At 42.3% G+C, this 13,735-nt stretch overlaps 1 protein-coding gene across 3 annotated transcripts; it reads left to right on the forward strand.

Moving 5' to 3' along the window:
* Positions 1 to 4,376: 4,376 nt before the first annotated feature.
* LOC138104979 (centrosomal protein of 290 kDa-like) lies at positions 4,377 to 11,924 on the forward strand. Of its 3 annotated transcripts, XR_011148341.1 has the most exons (8): positions 4,377 to 4,494; positions 5,573 to 5,712; positions 6,314 to 6,394; positions 8,252 to 8,342; positions 9,010 to 9,196; positions 10,079 to 10,176; positions 10,747 to 10,808; positions 11,503 to 11,573. XR_011148341.1 is itself a non-coding variant. In XM_069004415.1 (7 exons), the coding sequence occupies exons 1-7, from the start codon at positions 4,462 to 4,464 to the stop codon at positions 11,629 to 11,631; spliced, it is 759 nt and encodes a 252-aa protein (XP_068860516.1). In that variant the 5' UTR covers positions 4,377 to 4,461; the 3' UTR covers positions 11,632 to 11,924. The 3 variants fall into 3 exon arrangements, 2 of the variants coding, with proteins under 2 accessions (XP_068860516.1, XP_068860517.1); XM_069004415.1 differs by lacking the exon at positions 10,747 to 10,808 and having other exon boundaries at positions 11,503 to 11,924; XM_069004416.1 differs by lacking the exons at positions 6,314 to 6,394; positions 10,747 to 10,808 and having other exon boundaries at positions 11,503 to 11,924.
* Positions 11,925 to 13,735: the final 1,811 nt, after the last annotated feature.

The raw sequence follows: 13,735 nt of genomic DNA on the forward strand, positions 1-13,735 counted from the left end.
AACATTAGGTTTTGATTTTGGATGCTTCAAAATCTGATGGCCAGTGCTACCCACCAGCCTTAGGCCAATTTTAAAAATGGATCGAGTATCTTTAATTTGGAAGAATGGATGCTCATTTTGAAGTGGAGCCTCTCAAAATCAATGGCCGTTTTGAAAATGTCTGCTCATAATGTGCATGATTAAACCAACAAGAGCTTCAGCTGTAGCTTTTCCCAAGAGAATCAAGATACAAGTAGGGTTTTTTTTGGTGTCATTTGGATGGATCAATGCTAGTTTGACAAAATCTGCGTCTTACACAAACTCCTTGCAGGTCTAGCAGCATAGCTGAGAAACTTGGCTGTTGTCTGCTTCCTCCGTCTGTCTTCAATTCCCCTGCCAGGCATGGAAAAGTGGGAAAGAACGGGGCTGCATGGCCCACTTTCTAGGTCAGAAATCAGGAATTCTTGTTTCCCTTTTAGCTCTGTTGGTCTATTTCCCAGGTTTTTTGTGTTCTACTAGTAATTTCTGAGTTTTGAAACTATTTGGGTCTTAAAAACTGTGCCTAGCTGCCTCGTCAGCTCCAGGGTAAGCAGGAGAGCAGCAGTGTGCCCAGAACTGGTTGTGTTGGTAGAAGAGCTGGGGAAACTGAGTCTGCAGGTTTTACACATGAGAATCACAGAATGAGTCAGGTTGGAAGGGACCACAGTGGGTCATCTCCTCCCTGCTCAAGCAGGGTCATCCCAGAGCACATGGCAAAGGATTGTGTCCTGGTGGCGCTTGAATATCTCCAGCAAGGGAGATCCCACAGCCTCTCTGGGCAATCTCTTCCAGTGCACGGTCACCTGCACAGTAAAGAAGTTCTTCTTCCTATCTGGGTGGAACTTCCTATGCATCAGTTTCTGCCTGTTGCCACTTGTCCTATTGCTTGGCATCACAGAGAACATCCTGGAGACTCACACTTTAAATATTCATACACATTGATGGGGTTCCCTCTCAGTCATCTCTTCTCCAAGCTGAACAGGCCTGGCTCCCTCAGCCTCTCAAGTGGCCCAAGACTCATCATGGGCTTGTTTTCTCTGCTACTTCTGACCTAAGTTGCTCTCTGAGTGCTGCCTGGTGCTGCCTTTTCTATGCTCTAGTTTCTGCAGAAGTCCTGAATTAATCCATTTGGGCTTTTTGCTTTACTGCTACACTCACAGTAATTAAAATACCCCGAACAACCCCAACCCAAAAGCAAACACCTGGGTACCATAGAAACGTAAGTCCTATTGAGCCTTGCACACACTTTGTACAGTATTATTCCTTGATATTCAAGTGGTCTTGCCTTGTATGGTATAAAGTGATTATGACATTCCCAACACTGAGGAAACAACTGTTATCCTACTGGTACTGTCTACAGTGTGATACTGGTATGCAGGATACGCTGGATTCCACTGTGCTGATCTCTCTCCACCACACTTACACTACAGCTTCTTTGTCACTGGAAAAATTATTTCTGAAGTAATTTTACAAAGTTTTGCAAAATATCAGAATCTCTATTATATATCAGAGTGCATTTTCTTCTAAATCAGTAACATAGATTCATTGAAATGTTGGCCTGGAAGGGACTTGTTGTCTACTTGCTCTGTGCCACTGTGCTGTGTGTATTAGGTATACCTGTATTCAAAGTCATGCCTAATCATTCTCTGATGTGTTTATTAAAATATATGGTGAGGAAGAACTACATGTATTTTTCTTTGATATCAAGAAATTTTCCCTCTCATCCAGTTGAAGGGATGAGAGATGTCTCCTCTGCTAGACAGTAACTTTATTTCTGCTCATTCTCCTCTGGAGGACATGGGAAACAATTACTACTGTCCTTTACAATAACCAAAGATAAAGTCAGTTAAAATGATTCTGATTTCAACACCTCCTGATATGCTGTATTTTCTTCTATATATAATTTTTATTCCTGTTTTACAGGCTCCTCAGGACCTCACCTGAGACCTTGTTTGTGTTGGATAAGCCAGAATAAAACCGAGTAATTGCATCTCAGGGTATTGCTACTTCATCTGAAAATGGGACTTACCTTTCTCTACAGCACCATTGTCCTGCTGGCGGGTACTATCCCTCCCAATTTTATTTTTTCCTTGCTGCTACCGTAGCTAGTTACATCCAGCTGTCCTTTTACCAAGGAGTGACCTCATGGTTTCCACAGTATGAACTGTCTGTTGCCAATTCACTCCATGTTAGCTGACTGAAGTAGCAATTTTGGTACCAGGGAATTTGGAGTCAAGGTGACTTGTTACAGGCTCCAGCAATTAGCAGTGTTGGGTGGCTGCTTCTATGGAACCACTACAGAAGACTTCACAGGCAGGATTCCTGGCAGCAGGTAATACCACGGGCATATCCTTCCCTCACATGGACTCTCAGGTTGCTGCCAGCCTCAGAGCTGGGATCTTGTGTCCATTCAGCTCAGCACAGTGAAGGCTGAGCCGAATATAGACAAGGCTTTCACCTTTCACTGTGACCCCTGGGAAGTTCAAGAAGTTGACTGGATGGGTGACGGGGTTGAGAGTGGAGGAGGAGAGATGCCAGGTTGTGCCCTGGAGCCAGAGGTGTGTGACACTTCCCTTAATCTGATTGCAGTTACAGTTCCCACTTGCAGCCTAACCTGACCCGTCTCCTGCCATGCTTTTGGTCAACTGTGGACTCACAAGTAGGCAGTGGTGAGCTCCTGTCATCTCCACACCCTCTTCCCAGGCACAACAGGCTGAGAAAGCTGGGGCTGTTTGGATCTCACAGCAACCTTCCAGTATTCAGGGGCCTACAGGGAAGCTGGAGAGGGACTCTTTGTTAGGAGCTGTAGTGATAGGACAAGGAGTAATGGGTACAGATTGAAAGGGGAAATTTAGGCTTGATATTAGGAAGAAATTCTTTACTGTGAGGGTGGTGAGGCACTGGAACAGGTTGTCCAGGGAGGCTGTGGATACCTCAGCCCTGGCCAGTGTTCAAGGTCAGGTTGGGTGGGGCTCTGAGCAACCTGGTCTGGTAGGAGGTATCCCTGCCCATGGCAGGGGGTTTGGGACTACATGATCTTTAAAGGTCCCTTTCAACCCTTAACATTCTATGATTCTGTGGTTGGTTGTGTGCAAAATTTGCCAGGCACTGCAATTGGGTGGGCTACATGGTGAAGATGGAGGGGCAGGTGGCATCTAGCAACATTTGACACAAAAATAAAAAAGAAAAAGGAAAAAATGATGGAAATACGATGTGCTTTAAGAAATGAGTGAGGCAAGATTTTATACAAAGACAGGAGATGCAGAGAACAAGAGAAGACCTAGATTTGAGACCTAGCAAATGAGAGCGGAACAGGAAAGGTTTTAAACTGCCAATAACAGAGGCTTGGAAGACCAGCAGGCAATGATCACTGCTTTGGGTCAGTCTTGCTGTGATAGCTGGTCTTCCTGTGGCTGGTGAGTGCTTGCTGTTGGTAGGTGTCTGTAAGGTCCAGTCCTGAGGGTGAAAAGCTTTTGTTCTGCCTGTGTGACCTGCAGCCAGGCCTGCCAAAAATACCAGAAAAAGAAAAAAACCAAATCAGAGAATCACAGACTGGGTTAGGCTGGAAGGGACCACAGTGGGTGATCTGGTCCAACCTCCCTGCTCAAGTAGGGTCATCCCAGAGCACATGGCACATGGTTCTGTCCAGACGGTTCTTGAGTATCTCCTCTGAGGGAGACTCCACATCTCTCTGGGCAACCTGCTCCAGTCTGTGGTCACCCTACAGTAAAGAAGTTCTTCCTCATATCCAGGTGGAGCTTCCTGTGAATCGGTTTCTGCCTGTTGCCACTTGTCCTATTGCTTGGCACCACCGAGAAGAGCCTGGCTCCATCCTCTTGGCACCCTCCCTTTAGATACTTATAAACAAAAGCCAAAGCTCAGCAAGTAGTAGCAATAGCAAGTACCACCAACACTAAGGACACAGCTGCCGCTCCCCACCGGGCAGCAGCATTACCAGCACGCTGTTACCTGCTGCCAGGGGGATGTCTGGGCCCGCCTCTATCTCTTGTGATGGGGGAGATGCAGAACCTGCTCTTCCAGAGATCCCTCCCTTGGCGTGTGCTGGTGTATCCGTGCAATCTACGGCTGGCAGAGTTCTCAATGCCCCCAGCTGGTACCTGTTAGTCACAGAAAGTCACAGAATCACAGAGTAGGCTGAGAGGGAAGCGACCCAGCAGGATCATCGAGTCCAACACCTGGCCCTGCGCAGGACACCCTGAAAATCACACACCAAGCGAGCCTGCGAATAAAACTAAGGACAATTTAGAAGGGACTGGGCTGTTGTTTCACGGAGGCGGAGGCTCGGGGCAGGGAAAGGCTGCGCTCCCGGGGCGCAGGGCGGTCGCTGGGCTGTGACGTCCCTGCTCGCGGCCTATCCCGGGCCCGTCCCGGCCTATCCCGGGCCCGTCCCGGCCTGTCCCGCCCGCTGCCCCGGCGCTCGCCATGGCCCTGCCCGTCGTACACAGGTGCCTCCAAGTGAGTACGGCCCCGGCTCCCGGGAGTCCCGGCGCAGGAGCGCCCGCGAGGGCGCGGGGGGCTCGGCTGGGCCGGGTTTGCTTTGGGGGCCGAGCTCAGGCTGAGAGCGCAACGCGGGGCTCGATGCCGGCCTTCCTTCTGCTGGCCCAGAGCGTCGGGTATACTCACACCCTGTAGCAATATAGTTTTTTATATATATATATATATATATATATTTGTGTGTGTATATATATATACGTATATATTATATAGTAGTTTAATAGATGTACATACTTCTATATACGCGCATACATACACATATGTATGCTGCATATATACATACACTATCTAGTGCGTATATGTTATAGATATAACTAAATATATAATTATAGGTATTATATATAATATATATTGCCTTATATGTTGCTACATATATATAGTTCTATATTGCTTCATATATTACTAGAAATATCATATATGTTATTGTGCTGGTTTAAAGGCACAAAATTAATTTCTGGGCGTAGAGCAGCGATAGGGGATACACATCGTAAAGTCATCCCAAGACATTTATATATATATATATATATATATATATATATATATATATATACATATGTCAAATATATACGACTGCATACTGCTAGGCAAGGTCCAGCAGACATGCACGCAAGAAGTTCAGCTGCTGTGGCTGTCTTTTTGTCTCTGGTGAGGTTAAATCAAAAAGAAACACCAGCTTGGTTGCAGAGCTGATATTTGTAGTTTAGGAGTATAACTGAAAACTTAGATGCTTTGTCCCTCTGCGATTAATTTTAAATGCAAAACCAGTTGCCATAATTCATTACGTTCCTTAATGAATTATGAAATTACATTAGACACCTTTAAAAAAAAAAAGTTAAAGAAGCTTTGTTGTAGTCAAATGTTCATGAAATTTGAAGCCAGTTGTTTTTCCTGCTATTTTCTTTCAAATGCTTCTATGGCTTAAGACAAATGTAGTAAAGCTTTTGGGAGAGGGTTTTAGTATGAAGTGCTGTCAGCTTAGTTACTATTTGATTTGAAATTGTTCCTTGATTTTTCGTTTTTCAATTCTCTTCCTTTTCAGCTCAGTGATGAAAATGAGCAGTTAGTCAAGAAGGTGAAAAAACTACACATAAAAAATAAGGAGCTAGAAAAGAATCTGTGTCAGATCCAAGAACAACTGCATCTGCAGCGGTTAACACCTGTCTGTGGCACAAGCAGAGAGTAAGAATTGTCAAACATTTCTCTTTTGCATCAAAAGAAGTGCAGCATTTCAGGACTTTTATTTTCATGTCCTTAAGATGAACTAGGCATTATCTGATCTGTATAATTTAAGGAGCTGTCTTTGAACAGGGTGGTAGGGTGGAAAGTGCTGGAGGCCTGTAAAGGAACAAAGGATGTCTGGGGTGTCTCGTACAAAATTTATTGTAGTGAAAGAACCAGTTTTAATATCAAAAAGTAGTACTCCTGCATAGCCAATATGCTCTCTCTGTTGCAAAGACTTTTACACTGTTTTTCCACCAAAAGATGGTAAGATAAAGGTAAGTTGAATAGCATCAATGCTGTTAAAAAGGTTTAGAAACGGAGACCTTAGGACCTGAAAAACTGTAGTGCTAGTGGTTTGGAGAGTGTCCTGCCAGGATTTACATACCGGTTTGCAAAAACCTTCCAGGCTGTAAGTTTTGGTGTGTTTATGATCCTGCCTGGAAACCTCTACCATAAAATCAAACTGAAAAATAACTTGGCCTTTTTCAGTTGCTTTGTTTGATCCAATTAAATTTGTGAAATCTGATTTTATGAAGCTGTTGTGTTTGTTTCAATTAAGTGTTCAGGTTCAAACAGAAACCTGTTTATGGCATAAAGGTGGAGACAGCAAGGATCTGGTTCTAGAGGGTGACAGTGTCAGGTGAGTTCTTGGAAGCTGCTTCTTCACAGAATTATTCTTCTCTTTAGTGTAAAAAATGTTCATGGTTAAGTCAGTTGATTTTTTTTGGCTGTTATGCAAGTGGCTTTCAGCCTTTGAAACAATGGGAAATCATTCACATTTTAAAAATAACTACAAAATCTTGGATTAAACTTGAAAATAGTGCTGAACAAAGAACAAAATTGATTTCTTTCTCAAGTAGTTCATTGAGAAAAATTTAGTGAGCCAGGAACCTCCTTCATGTGTTTGTGCACACATATGATGGTTTTTGTAGATTTTTTAACCTAGAATTTTGTAGTTTCATCTTCTGTTTTGTGGAACCTTTCTCAGCTCATTTTATATTGCTCAGTGTTATGTGCATATAAAATTTATAGGCTGATACTGTTTTCGAAATAAGCTAGAGAAGCAGTTCTACTTTTCAGTCTAATTAATTTTAGAGTTGAACCACTACTTATGGTAGTTTGCCAATTAATGGTAGATTTAAACTCTTGTAACTGCTTTTCTGATGCAAAAGCTTGTCTTTAAGAAAGAAATATACTGAAACATTTTAACAACTAGGCAAGCTGCGTAAAATATTGCTCTATCTGCCTATGACTTGGGTGTAAAATACTCAGGCTGCTCCATCCTTTCAAAGGCTGCTTTTTGTCCACTTACATAAATGGGTTGTGGGTCTTACACAGAGGCCAAGTGCCCTGTTTTTAGTGTTTCCTTTAGGTGGCTGTTGAAGACCCATCTTCTTTTTATTTTTTTTTAATACCTTTACAGTGTACCAGACTCTCTTTGCAAGGTACATAGCTACATAAGCAGGCTGGCTGACTGACTCTGGGCTGGAATTGAGTTCCTAGTTAGGTGCTCATGTAGAAGAAGTCCAAGTTAGTCTTTGAACTGAATGCTGTACCTGCCTTGTATTAGATTGCACGTAGATAACCTGACCTAGCTGTTTTTTCGAGCATCTGTGTATATGTTCTTTTACAAAGCTGTGCTGTGCTACAGTATTGCTCATCTCCTGCTTGTGGTGTGCAGTCATGACTTATTATGAATGGCAGCTCTTGTGAGAATTTCTGAAAAAATAGGAAAAATGTCTGCTCATGTCCATCAGTTAAATTGTGGGCCTCATATATGTTGGCTGAATACTGTGAAATATGGTAGGAAATTAGTACAGCAGAACTTGATGCAAGATAATATCAGAGGGAAAGATAACAGCCCTAATCTGTTTATTTGACATTTATTTTACCCACTCATTTTCACATTGATTTCATTCACTCATATCCTCACACCCACACACTTGGAAGCAATGAGATGTTTTGTACAACACAGAGAGCTGGGAACTGCCTCATGTGTCCTCATCATGGGTTCTTGATTGGTGGTAAGAAACTAGTTACTGGAGAAACTTTTAAAAATCCTTTAGGAGTGTTCTTTTTCTCTTTGTGTTGTGCTGATGGGGAGAGCAATGATGCTTGTGACATGCTGCAAAGTCCCTGGCAGCCTCCTGTTGCTGGTGTATGGGTCTTCCCTCAAAGACTGATTTGCACCGAGGTTTAATTGGAGCGTGGCCTTGTGTGTTGGACAAAAACAGCAGGGTCCTCAGTCTGGCTGAGTAAAAAGGATTCTTTGCCATCCATACAGACAATTCTTTTAACTTGCTTTGCTGTTATTTTCTGGTGCTTTCTCTTTCTGTGTTGACAGTCATGTTTCATTCACCGCCATCTTGAGTATTTCTGTTACAAGTCTCTGCAGCACAGCTACAGCCCAAGTGATCTCTGTGGGGCATCTCTAACACTTCTACCATAAAGGATGTCTTTCATGTTTACAGCAATTTATGCATTTCTTCTGTTTTAGACTCCTTCAGATGTATAATGAGCTACAGAAACGTTATGTTAAAGAAACCAAAACAAACAAGGAGCAAAGCGAAGCAATTAAAAATCTCACTGTAAGTAGAATTTGTAGGAGCTGGTATCAAACAGCCAAACATAAGCTTGTAGGGAGACTGGAAAGTAATTCTTACATTTGTGAAATGAGACCATGCTTCTCTTTTTATACTTACTTTGTTTCCCATGACAGAGATAATGGAGAGTAGCCTGTAGTTTCCTTTAAAAGTGAACTCTGTCACTGGTGTGTCTGAAGCAGAAAGCTGTCTCCCCTTTCCTTGCTTTTTTCTTTACTCATCCACCTACCTGTCCTTCCAATTGTATATGCACCTTGTGACCTGTCTTGCACCAGCCCTGGTATTTTTCTGCACGTGTCCTGAGCTGATTTTTCTCAGAAATCCAGCAGTAAGCAAACCAAATGAAAGCAAAGAGTTTCCTGTTGGGTAGCAAGGTCTATGGGCTTGCTGTACAAGGAGTCTGGCATCATAACTGGAGTGAAAGTAGGGTTGTGTGGCCAGGAGCAGTTCAAGTGGGTATTGCCTCTTGTGGCACAGATCGAGCATTGCAGCCGACCAGTCTAATTTCCTCATTTGTCCTTTGTTTTTTCTCCTTTCAGACCCTTTGGGTGAATGTAGTTTTTAAGCTCTGGGTTTGCATTCAGGGTATGTTTCCAGTTGTATTCAGTTGAACTGTGTTTTTTCTATGCATTTAAAAAAATTGTTTTGACAGATTAAAATTAATGAGCTAGAGCATAATCTTCAAGAGCAGAGGCAAAGAATTGAGCAACTGGAATGCAAAAAGGTTTCTTGGAAAACCAGTGCTGTTTCTGGAAAAAGAAGTCAAACCCCAGAGGGAGGAGTAACTTCTCACAGGGACATTTCTGAAAAGAAGGAATCCTGTTGCAGTAGATATTTAGGTAATGGTATAGTTGTATCTGATGATGTTCCTTCCAGTATGCCTAGCAGAGAGAATGCATTTCATTTCTGATCTAGAGGCCACTCCAGGCTATTTCTTCTTCTTCAACCAGCAGTATCTAAAATGTCTTTTTCATTTTTGAAAACCTGTTACGTAAAAATGGCATTTTGTAATCTAGAATTCAGCCTTGCATTTTTTTGTTTGTGATAAAATGTTTGCTGTTTTCTCTTTTTCTGAAACTGGTCCGTTGGTGTAATCATGGGTGGGAGTGCGTGGCTGTATTTAGGGCTGGTATTTATTCTAGTAAGATGTATCTATGCAGATCTCTCAGTAATAATGTTTGCTGCCCCTTTCTTTGATTTTCAGGCACTGAGACCAAAAAGAACCTCTTTTTAGGTTTAAAACATTGGATAAACCTGGACGGTGCTGGTTTCAGCACATCCTTCCTCACATAAGTAAATCCAGAATTTCAGGTGTAATCTTCCACTTCAAAGCATAAAAAGAGATGGATGAGATGTAGGCATAATTTTCAGGAAATGTGCTGTCAGCAAGGGCTGATGTGACCCGCTTGTAAATCAGAAAAATGTAATCAAGGCATGTGATGTGTGTTTTGTGGATTGTAAAGTAAAATAATCCTACATTCTAAGAATCTGGCAGATTCAGATTATCCAATTGGCAGATCCTGTTATCTTTCATAGTACCTGGGAATATGCTGGGCCAGTTCTTAAGAATAAATCACTGTATGAAAAAGGTACTTTAAGAAGCTGAACCATCATTTTCTAATATCACAAAAGGTAGGCAGCTCTTTAGCTGTAATATGATTCATATGAGGGGGACGTTGACTGTGATGGTTGAACTCTACATTTTTTTCATTTGAATATAGAGCTATTGTTGAAGGAGATTAAAAAGCTGAAGAAAGAAAATGGAAAGTTGTCTGCAGAAAAGAGAGCACTAAAAAATGAGTTAGCTGGATTAGACAAGGTAATTTATTTTAAGACAAGCTTAACAGTAGGTGATTTTTGAAAAACTAACTTTTCCGCCTGAACTGAAACATCTTTAGGCTGAACATATGTTGTTATCAAGTAAAATACATAAAAAATCAGTGTGTAGCATTCTGAGAGAGATGGAAATGAATGGCTCCTCAAAACATTCATGTCCTAAAAGGCTGCTCAGCTAAGGAAGACTGTTTTCCCTTGAACTTAAGCATGTCAAAGCTATGCCTCTGACAAAACTCCAAGTTTAGGGAGGGCAGAGGCTTTGTTAGATCGATAGGTGTAAAAAGTGAAAATGTGAACATTTGGTAATTCTTAAAGTTATGTAACAAGATGATGAGATCTTACCTAACTATAGAAGACTCAGTTTAATATACTGACATGAAGTTTTATTTTCAGCAACAAATTGTTTAAACTGATTTTTGCTCGTTCCTCTTTTCACTGGTGGTTTTTTGTTGTTGTTGTTTGTATGTTTGTTTTTTGTTTTCTGTTTAGAATCTATTTTCTTACCTAGCAGTCCTTTCTCCCAAACTAAATAATGTTATGGTATTAATTGCAGGTGTAACAGTAAAAGAGGGTGATAGTTCATTGGATGTGAAACTTGTAGAACATTGAGCCAGGGTGAGTTCTAGATCCCTGTGTTTGGGAATCAGGGACAATTTGTGGCTGAGAATTTCATCTTGCAGGAGAGAGATACATAAACCTGAGGTTGTGGCTTTTTATCAGTGGCCCTGTTTTTTGGTAGTTTTAGGTCAGTGTGTGTTATATAAGATGTATGCAGCTGTTCATTTAAAAAACATGTTGGAAGAATAGGGAGGAGAATGTCAAATATAGATGGTTATAGGTAGATACATTGTTACTCTGGTAGCTAGAACATTCAAGGTTTGGTGAAACAAAGTCTTGGGTGATTATACTCTTCTGTCCATATATTTCCCAACAATTTCTGACTTCACTTGCAAAGGATCAGAATGTGACATGATTCCCTTGTCATATTGGACTGTCATTTTGTAGCTGTCTGGTAAATCCATATGTTTTCCTTTTCTTAATTAATCTTTCCTATTATTAGTCTGTATTCCAGTCTCTTTAACATAACTTGAACTCTGCTTGTGTGTTCAGGGCAGAAATTATTAAATTATTACCTAAAGTTGTAGTTGATTGTGGTATCTCACCATAGCTGTGTTTGCATAACTCAGCCATACACACATAAAAATATAGAAAGTGTCTTTGAACTCTGGAATAACCGAACTCCTGACTAGCTCTTACTGAGAATGTCTTTGAAAGAAAGTTTAAGGTGAATATTTTTGGGTTTTTCTAGGGTTTTTTTGAAGAGGTAGAAGATCTAAAGCATGCTGTACAGGAATCTGTGAAACTGAACAATGAGTATGAAAAGTGCTTGAAACAAATAAGTGTAATATATGGACTGCCTTTTACAGCACATTTGTAACTACTGGGTAATTTAATGCCAAGTAGAGTGTCCACATATTTTTTATACTTACTGTAGCATTTAAAGTGGTACCACAGTTTGATAATGTTGTAGATTCAGTAATGGGATCTCAATATGACAAGTGCTCAGAAATGTTGTACTTTGTGATCTTGATTTTTTTTTTGTTTATGTTTTTAAATAAACTGTGATCTGCATAACTTCAACTAAGTTTCAAACCCATCTCTTTCACACTTGCATAAGATATTGTGGTTGTGCATGTTTATGGGAATATAATAAAATTGTTTTATTTTGAAGAGCTTCCCGATTTATCCTTTTCTGTAAGCTACAGAACAAAATCAAAGTATCTGTGTAGATTTGGCAGTCTTCGTGCATTTCAGCCCTAAGGATGTGCTAATGCAAACAGAAATTAAATCTATCATTAAATTATTGCAAAGGGGTTTCTTAAAAATGCTAAATCTCTGCTTGGATTTTTTCTTCAATCACAATAATAGTGAAAAATTGTGGATGAAGGAAGGATTTAGTGCTCAGCATTGGAAAGTGAATTCATAAAGATGGGTCAGAGAGTTTTGCATCATCAAAAGAAGAATTCATCAGAAGCTCTTATTTGGTTCAAGAGTGAGGTACTCGAAGAACTCTGGTATTTGAAGAGCTGAAAAGTGGGAGTGCAGAAAATCACAGTCCACAAGGCAGAAATGTCGTGTTGCTTCAGGGAGGGTGAGCTTGGAATGAGAAGAGACAACTCCCAGTTGCAAGTGTAGCTTGCAGAACCTTGTGGGATTTGAACCTGAACTTGTTTGTAAGGACATTCCACAAAAGTTTAACATAGTTACATTATAAAACTATATTTTTCTGAAAGTTGTAAATCTCTGCCTTTGTGACATTGTGATGGGAGAGTTGAGTGAAAACCGCTTAGGGTAGAAACACTAAGCTTGCTTATAACCTAATACAGCTTCTTTAGCTTCATAAAAACACATGCACACTCCTGAGGGATAGGACTAGGAGCAGGATTAAGGCTCTCATATCCTACTGTTTTTTTAAGACAGTTTTATGTAGGTGTAATTTAATAAAGAAATTTGCCTCAAAGCATGTGAGGTGTTCAGAGTTGCATATTCACTAGGCAGTAGGGAGGGTAAAGCTCCAGAACTCCATGTTTCTGCTCTGGCTATAGACCACTGTGTGCCCTTGTTTCATTCTTGGCTCACTTGCAAATTAAAGCTGAATAATGTTCTGAGCAAGAGATGGAAAAGGGAAACAGAAAAGGAGTGATGCAAGTCTGCACTGCCAGTAAACTTGATGGAAGAAAAAGAGGAGGATCGCATGTATAACAGAAAATTGTAAGTGCAAAAAAAAAGAAGTGCTTGTAACATCTGTTAATAAGTAAAACAAACACGAATCCTGGAGAAGAAAGCAGTGCCAGTCACTGGAGCCTTTTCCCCCACAGTGTTGTGGTACAAAGCTACACTTGTAGCGTGTTTAAACTTTGGCCCTGTTGTGAAATGATTCAGTAATTGTGCTCGTCCATAGGCTGATTTTTAAATGTTGTGCAGAACAAGAAACAGTGAGGAGTCCTTCAGTCTTTTTTCATAACTAAGGTCTTCCAGCTCTGATGAGGGCACCTAGTCTAATGTTAGTAATGAGCCGTGTAAGGGGGAGCGGCAGCAACGCGCTGCGCAGCGACGCGCGGAGCCGCAGCTCCACCCAGCAGCGGCTGTGCAGCTCCAGCGGAGGTCAGCTGGCACGGCACGGCACGGCAGGCACGGCACGGCACGGCACGGTACGGCACGGCACGGTACGGCACGGCACGGCACGGCACGGCACGGCCCGGCCCGGCACGGCACGGCAGGCACGGCCCGGCACGGCACGGCCCGGCACGGCACGGCACGGCACGGCACGGCAGGCACGGCACGGTACGGCACGGCACGGCACGGCACGGCACGGCACGGCACGGCACGGCAGGCACGGCACGGTACGGCACGGCACGGCACGGCACGGCACGGCCCGGCCCGGCACGGCACGGCACGGCACGGCACGGCACGGCACGGCAGGCACGGCACGGCACGGCACGGCACGGCACGGCCCGGCCCGGCCCGGCACGGCACGGCAT

The sequence above is a fragment of the Aphelocoma coerulescens genome, chromosome 2, assembly GCF_041296385.1.
Source record: "Aphelocoma coerulescens isolate FSJ_1873_10779 chromosome 2, UR_Acoe_1.0, whole genome shotgun sequence".
Lineage (NCBI taxonomy): Eukaryota > Metazoa > Chordata > Aves > Passeriformes > Corvidae > Aphelocoma > Aphelocoma coerulescens.